We start from the raw sequence: 8,105 nt of genomic DNA, 5'->3' as shown, positions 1-8,105 counted from the left end.
CCCCTCCCTCAATCAAGTCCCCCTCCCTCGTCAGCCCAAAGAGCAATCCAAACTGCCTAGGCTCCCACAAAACCAATAGGTGCAGTAGGATCAAAAACCCATTGCCATTGTTCTTGGGGTCTCAGTAGTCCTCATTGTCCGCTATGTTCAGCGAGACCGGTTTTAAACCGGTCTCGCAAAGATAATTCTTAAAGAGAGACTTTCGATTTCTGATATCCCCTTTACTGCTCCTACTAAATTATTAGAGTGAGTGGCACAAAGAGCCAACGGCTTTCCTTTGTAGTTCTGCTAAAATAACTTAATTTTGCTGGCATCATTTTCCAGGAAAATAAATGTTTCACAGTTGTGCTTCTATGAATAATCTGTCACTAATTCTGGTCCAAGATGCCCCAGTCTTTCATCTCATGGCCAACAGGGTAAACGTTTCTAATGTTAGCTGGTGTCAGCTCTGGGAACAACAGGACTCATTAACAAAGGGACGATAAATACAGTGAGAGGTTTCCCCAATTAACTCCTAGCCTCAAAGGTCAAATGAGAGCGAGGGGGAGGGGATGTGGGAAAGCAATTAACTATGTATATATTAACAGTCATAGCTGTAAGGCGGGAATCACGAGAGAAACACGTTGTGACCCTGTCCCCCGTTCTTTCAGTTCACTTTCGCATTGTGACACTGAACGCCTGGCTCAAACCTGTCGATGACTTGGTGAGTCCACAATTCCTAACGGCACAATGGAACTTAAATCCAGTAATCAAATCCATTGCTATACAAAGGACCTTTCGGGAATGTAAGTCAGCGTACTTCAGATACCTGCACATCCATGCTTATTCCTGCACTATTCACAATAGCCAAGGTGTGGAACTGGCCTTGGTGTCCATCAGCAGATGGATGGATAAAGTGTACATGGTGTGTGTATATGACTGAGTTTTATTCAGCCATAAAGAATAGAATTATGTCATTTGCACAAAAATTAATAGAATTAGAGTTCATTGTGTTAGGTTAAATTAGCCAGACTCAAAAGATAAATATCATGTTTTCTTTCGTGTGCATAATTATACTCAAACACCCCAAACACACACACACACACACACATACATGCACACACACATGCATGCACACACACAGAGAACATGAAAGTAAAAGGGATACCATGAAGGTAGAGAAACAGTTCTAAAGGAAGAAGGGACAGAAAGGGTAGCGAGAGAGAGAAAGAAAGAGAAAATAACCTGATTTCTCTCATATGTGGGATCTAGACTTAGCTATTTATACACACACACACATACACACACACACACACACACAAGCCAAGGGGGAGGTGGGGCAGACAGGAGCGGGTGATATGAAGTGAACCCAAGCATGATTGGAATGATGTATAAGTGTGAAAATATCACAACAAAGCCCACTGTTTTATACACTCACTAAAAGAATTAATTAAAAAATCAACCTTGTGTCGGGCAGTGGTGGCACACACCTTTAATTCCAGCACTTGGGAGGCAAAGACAGGTGGACCTTTGTGAGTTCGAGGCCAGCCTGGTCTACAGAGCAAGAGCCAGGACAGGCTCCAAAGCTACACAGAGAAACCCTCGGGAGCAACGCTATTTGGCAAAAGAATGTCTCACTAAAATGTCATTCTGTGTTTCTTCCTTCAGTACCCTTCAATCACCGTTCAGGTAAGACATCTACTTTCCATTTCCGGTTTTAAAACATTCAGATTGGGAGTGGCATGCTGCCAGTTTTTCCATTTCATATAACTAAAATTTAAGACGATTGAAACAAATGGTTAGAAGTAGGCTTCAAATACGAGTTTGAAAACTCTGAAGGTGCCTAGGAACAATGCTTTCTTGTCCGTGAATCCCTAAGAGTATTGTGCCGGGAATTTAAAGACAGAAACTTGTTTATTTTCCCCTCTGTATAATTCTAAATCTCATCATCATCGGTGACTAAACATATTTCGTTGATTTCTTTTATTAAATATCTTGCAGTTGCCATGTAATTAGCTGGGTCTCTATAAATATAGCGATCAGTCCCTGTATTCATTTTCTCTGCACGCGGCATGTGCTCCATCGTGAGCTAACCCTGGAGGTCGGGGTCTAGGCTCCTAACCCACAGTTATGGGCAAACCCACACACTCACACACTTCCTATTGGCCTGTGTCATAGCTGGCGATGAGCTCTTCATATGGGTGACTTAAGGTGACATGAACTCCAGGTGAGCCACTCGGCAGTTTGCTTTCACACCTGCTGTGTTCTGCTGAGAGGAACGCAAAGCTTGCTTAACGTTGGCTTCGATGAGGAGACGTTCACCAGTCCCAAGTCACACGGTGTCGGTGTGGGCACCCAGAACAGCACAGTGGCGTTCACCGAGCGTGGTGTTTTAGCCTCAGTGCACACGACGCCTGGTTCTTTTGGAACTCGTTCGCTCTGCTCTGTGACAGCCCACTCACATCTAAGCCAGCGCGGGCTCTCGTGGTCTAGGATATCGAATACTCCAAACTTGAAAGTAGAGGAAAAGAAATCTTTTAAACCTTTGAAACAGTGGCGGTTTTGCTTCCTTACACAATCTGTTCAATGAGGTCTCTCTAAAGGAGTCTTTTCAACATGACTGCTTCAATCAGAGCCGGGAAGTATAAAATAGTTATGGAAGTAAACGTGTGTGTGGCCACGTGCTGAAAGCAAATGAAGAAGGTTGCTTTCGGATAACTGTCCCTGATTTTTATTATCACAGAAATTCCACATTGTTATTGTTGGACAATCCAACTTAGACAGAGACCAGGTGGAAATCTGTAACAAAATAGCTTTTAATTTTTATTCTTAATTAATTAAAAATAACACTTTAATCAAACTAATTAAAACTGAGGGTTAATAAAGTTAGTAATTAATAATGTGTTATTATACTTGGGTATTTTGCCTATGTCTATTGGCACCACATGCGTGCAGTACCTGCAGAGGCCAGAAGATGGCGTCAAATCCCCTGGAACTGGAGTCACAGATGGTTATGAATCACCGGGAAGATGCTGGGAATAGAACCTAGGTGTGCAACCAGTGCTTTTAACCACTGAGCCATCTCTCCAGCCCCTGTGATGATCATTTTAATCATTTTAAATGTTGGCTATGATTGGTGTCCCTTTATATACTTATTGGCTATGAGTTCACTCTGCTTTGGGGATTACTATTCTGGACTAAGTATATTGAATTTCTAAATTTTTTTAACTATATTACTTTGGAAAGATAAAAGTCAAAGTTGTCAGTTATAAATTATTTTTCATATGAATTTTAGTTTTAAGAGAAAGAAACATCAATTGAATTTGAATATGTTGGAGTAGTTACATTGTATCAGGGACTTGAGGTCATTAGTCAAACATTACAGTAGTTCACCCTTTGCTTCCAATAACTATGGAGAACACTCACGGTAAGGAAAGCGTAATTTTCATACACAACCTCTGATCATTCTTTATTCACCGTTCTCGAGGATCCGGAAAGCAATGTGATTTTTCAGTGGAAAAACGTAACCACTTTCAGAAACCTCACCCAGCTGGCATTCCATCTGACTCCAGAGCCCATGTTTGGGGATTACACAATTGCTGTAAGAAAACTATCGGGAACGACAGTGGTGCACCAGTTCACCGTTAATCTGGATGGTAAGCAAGTACTGGTTTTGATTCAAAGCAACACAGCAAAACTTTCTAGACCCTGGGAAAAGCAGCTGGAGCCAGGCTGGGCCTCTGCTGTCTGCTTTTCTGTGGCCTCCCCAGTCCTCGCTTTGCCTCGCTCCCGGCTCACATCTTCCTCTGATCCTTGCCCACTCCTCCCCTCACCGAAGAAATACGTCATTTTTCTGAGATTCAGATGCTCTCCTAAAAAAGATCTAACAGCTAAAACATAAAAAAGAGTGAATTTTCGAGGCTAGGCAAAAATAATAGATAAAAATAAACAAGCCACCAACAGCAAAAATCAAAACAAGCAAACTACGGAAGAGTTGCTATTTAACGAGGCACCAGCACAGACCCGGGTGCAGCGCAGGGCTTGTGGAGGAAAACAGCAAGCAGGGACACAGTTTGCTCTAATTGCAGAAGCTCTGCTCTCTAGGGATTCTCAGCTGAAGCGTGTTCCTTTGTTTTCAGTACTGCCCAGATTTGAAGTTGAGGTCAGGGCACCAGAGACAATAACGATTGCAGACCATCAATTTCAAGTGGTTGCATGTGCCAAGTAAGTGTTTCCTACGACTAATCCATCCCTACAGGGTAAATTAAGTCTAATTATAAAATGCCATCTATATACTTACATTAAAATTATTTTAGAAAATTGTGAATGCTTGATAGATATAAAGGAAAGCAGACTACAGTGTGTTCTACCAATTGCTAGCACACTATAGCTGATTTTCCTCTAATACTTTGTGAAATTTTTCCCTAGTCATATTTATTCTTTTCTTTCTGCTTTATCTAATATTATAAAGACACACATCTCCGTATTTTGCTAGTCTTTCTGTCTCTTCCAACTCCTTGCCCTGTAAGCATCTTCATATGCAAATAGCAATTTTGCCTAATTATTGTTCTACTATGTAACATGTAACCTATTGCACTGTGTTTTCTAGTAATTTATGCATTGGTAGTAGATGTCTTCTGAAAAACTGTAATAGTCTGATTTAGAACTGAAAATTGTTTGCTTAAGAAAGATTTCACTAAAGGTAATTGCCGAGTCAAAATGCATAATATTCTTTTAGTTATAAATGTCAAGTTGCTCACCTAACTCCAGCAACTGGTGCAAAAGTCCTGACTTCACTGAATCTTTACCTTCATTGAGGGTTTTTAGAAAGGGAGGAAGGGAGGAAGGGAAGGAGGAAGGGAGGGAGGGAGGGAGGGAGGGAGGGAGGGAGGGAGGGAAGTGAGTTATCAAAAGTTCATAGAAATAAGGAAGTTTATAATTTAGCTTGAATTTATTTGAGTTCCCTAACATCACCCTATCTGCTCTTAGGAACATTTATCCCCTATATGGGGAAAAATATTCCTGATGCCCTTCACCCTTTTTCTGGTATCTTTTTTCAAATTTATAACAATAATGCAAAACAGCTGGTAATTATTAGGTGGCAGCTAGAGAAATTATTCCCACAGTGTCGTAAGCTGGGAGCTGTCATCACCTCAACTTTATAAATCAAGATGAACCATGAGCTCTGGGATAGCCGCGGCTTTGGGAGTGGGCTGATGGCCGAGAGTTACACCTGCACCACTGGTGTCACCGTCATCCTGTCGTTTGATGACTATGCCATCCTATGAGCAGACGCCTGGGGAGAGGCGCTGAATGCTCTAACAGCTGGCATAAAACACTAATTTTTGTATATTTTTCAATATATTGAAGCTGCAGTCTGGAAAGGGCTACCTGCTGAAGACATAAAGGGGGTCTTCATACTCGCCCCCAAGAATCTTGGGGTCCGTCTGTGTCTCTCAGAGAAGGATCAAGACGTTTCTCGGAGCTTCCGTGCAGAGTGTCTGCTCACTTTCCCATACTTCTGTCAGATTAAATATATTTAAATTTTTTACTCACTAAGTTTTTCTTCGCTGATATTTTAGATCATCTAAAAATATTTTTGTTTGTTTGCTGTCTGGAAAACCAGCCAGGTCCTCTTCATAAATTATTCTTGCCTAAATTCTGTGGCAGAAAATAACCGCAAAGGTGTTCAGATGGAATCGCTCAGTCTCAAGACTTCATATATGATTTCTGATGAAGCACATACTTGCCACTCTGGCACTGCCCATCTGTGATCATGGACGCACCTTCTCCCACTAGGTACACCTACGGCCAGTCTGTGCAGGGGAAAGCCCAGATCCGGGTGTGCAGAGAGTTTTCCTCCTCTGGGTATTGTGAGAGCGATAATAGTGAAATATGCGAGCAGTTCACTGCGCAGGTACAGATCCCGGGCTTGCTCCAGAGGGACATCCCCACTCCCTTCTCTTAGTGATGTTATTCCTTTACAAAAGGATTCCTAGCACTGTCATCGTGCGGCTAGTGGAGGTTAGAGCTCAGTGAGTTGAAGAACACGGAGATATCACAGGTTAAAATAACGCCTTGTATGCTTCCCCTGTTTCTAATAATAGACCGTCACAGGTATTGGCATCCTTCATGTAAGGGGTGTTGGCCCGTCTATTGCTACTGCTTCTCCCAGGGGTGTCTATTACTCTCGGGACATCATTAACTGCATTCCCATCCTTTAACTCTTTCGTGCCTACGTTACTTCCGGGAGAACGGTTGAATCTGTAAAGTGCAGATACGTCCCTTCTCTTGCTGTGCGTCTTCTCCCACTCCATCTTCCTGCTTTTACTCTCTGTATCGGTTCAGTGACTTAGTGGGGGAGACCTGGGCACACAGGGGTGGGATGCATCTGTGCTAAAATTCCACGCGACTTTTGGATCCCTGACTTCTTCATTATACCTCTGTTTATTTTTCAGCTGAAAGACGGCTGTGTTTCTCAAACTGTCAACACGAGAGTCTTCCAACTATACCGCTCTGGATTTTTCATGGCATTTAATGTGAATGTACTGGTTACAGAATTTGGAACAGGTAATAACGGTGTTTTATGAACAAATTGGGAATGTATGGTGACCCACTGAGAAAGAAAACCATACAGAGTTAGCAACATCGTATTATTATTAATTACTGCTCAAAGGGGTAAAGAAACTATAAAGGTGGCTTTCGTGGGGAATGGAAGTATTGAACCCATGGCCTCACACTTGCTTCGGCAGTGTGAGATACACTGAGATACAACGCCCCACCCTCACGGGTTTTGTTCAAATGATTAATCCCTTCCTGACGCTGTTTTGTTATTTCTTCAGGTGTGCAGATCAGTAAAACACACCCTGTTTTTATCACTTCGGTGCTTGGCAGCGTGAGTTTTGAGAACATGGACTCTTTCTACAGGAGAGGGATCGCTTACTCTGGAACTGTAGGTTTGACTAGATGTTTAAGAGGACCTTGTTTGGGTTTCTTTGTTTGCAGATTATCACTTGAAATTTCCTAGACACTTTTTTCTAGGTTCACAATCCATTTTTAACATTGCTATGTCTGATACGTTTGGAAAGTTCTAGGCTAAAAGAAAGCAACGTATAAAATGATAGCCAGCTTCTCCTGTTTTATGTGTAAACACAATTAGCGGCATGGATATTTCTATTTGTTGAAATTTCTGTTAAGTGGTTGCTCTTATGAACTCAGAATTCCCTGTAGACGTGTGAAGTCCATGTCGTAAAAGGGTTAACATTTCTGCTTTCATACAGCTTAGATTTTCTGGTCCCAATAACACACCGATGGTGAGCAAGCTTTTGCAACTGGAGCTCAATGGCAAATTTCTAGGAAATTATACCACAGATGGGAACGGGGAAGCTCAGTTTTCCATCAACACTTCGGAGATCTTCGATGCACAGATCAGCCTGAAAGTAAGACATCCAAGGGTGGACAGAGACTGAGGAATCCTGCAGAGGCCCAGTGCTAGGGGCTTGGAGCATGAGAAGGCTCATTTGGTGCACAGAGGGAGAGATGCTGTGAGATCTCTTCTGAAATATCTACAGATGTTTGCAGTTAAACTGTTTGTCATGGTTCACATGCAGGTGAAGGATACATCACTTAAATCTAGTTCTCTGGCTGTAATTAAAAGTGAAAAGTCAGAACACGGTAGTTATGCCCGTAATTCTAGCACCTAAGATGCTGAGTCAGGAGGATCTTGAGCTGCAGGCAAGATTGGGCTACATAGTCAACCACCCCCGACCGTCCCCACCAACAAACACACACACATACACATACATGCACACATAGACACACACACATACAGAGAGAGAAGGGGGAGGGGGGAGAGAGAGAGAGGGAGAGGGAGGGAGGGAGGGAGGGAGGAAGAGGGAGAGAGAGAGAACATTTAACAGTTCACTGTTAGTTCAATTAGACAGTCCTATAACTACATAGTCAACCACCCCCTGACCGTCCCCACCAACAAACACACACACATACACATACATACACACATAGACACACACATATACAGAGAGAGAGAGAGAGAAAGAGAGAGAGAGAGAGAGAGAGAGAGAGAGAGAGAGAGAGAGAGAGAGAGAGAGAACACATAACAGAGCACT

General features: G+C 42.5%; 1 protein-coding gene across 10 annotated transcripts in view; it reads left to right on the top strand.

Moving 5' to 3' along the window:
• LOC126488497 (ovostatin homolog) overlaps positions 1-8,105 on the top strand; it is a 59,901-nt gene that overhangs the window by 10,141 nt on the left and 41,655 nt on the right. For 2 of the 10 annotated variants that reach the window (XM_050122010.1, XM_050122018.1), the window contains exons 4-7: positions 651-703; positions 1,648-1,668; positions 3,467-3,635; positions 4,119-4,203. In XM_050122010.1, the coding sequence (XP_049977967.1) occupies positions 651-703; positions 1,648-1,668; positions 3,467-3,635; positions 4,119-4,203 (328 nt within the window). Of the gene's footprint in view, positions 1-650; positions 704-1,647; positions 1,669-3,388; positions 3,636-4,118; positions 4,204-5,778; positions 5,897-6,437; positions 6,550-6,821; positions 6,932-7,259; positions 7,419-8,105 lie in introns of those variants that run through there. The other 8 variants (XM_050122009.1, XM_050122013.1, XM_050122012.1 and 5 more) reach the window with 8 other exon arrangements.

This window comes from Alexandromys fortis, unplaced genomic scaffold (assembly GCF_014885135.2).
Source record: "Alexandromys fortis isolate MF-2015 unplaced genomic scaffold, M_Fortis_MF-2015_v1.1 scaffold_208, whole genome shotgun sequence".
NCBI classification, from domain to species: Eukaryota; Metazoa; Chordata; class Mammalia; order Rodentia; family Cricetidae; genus Alexandromys; species Alexandromys fortis.
This window is presented reverse-complemented; position numbering and strand designations above follow the sequence as displayed.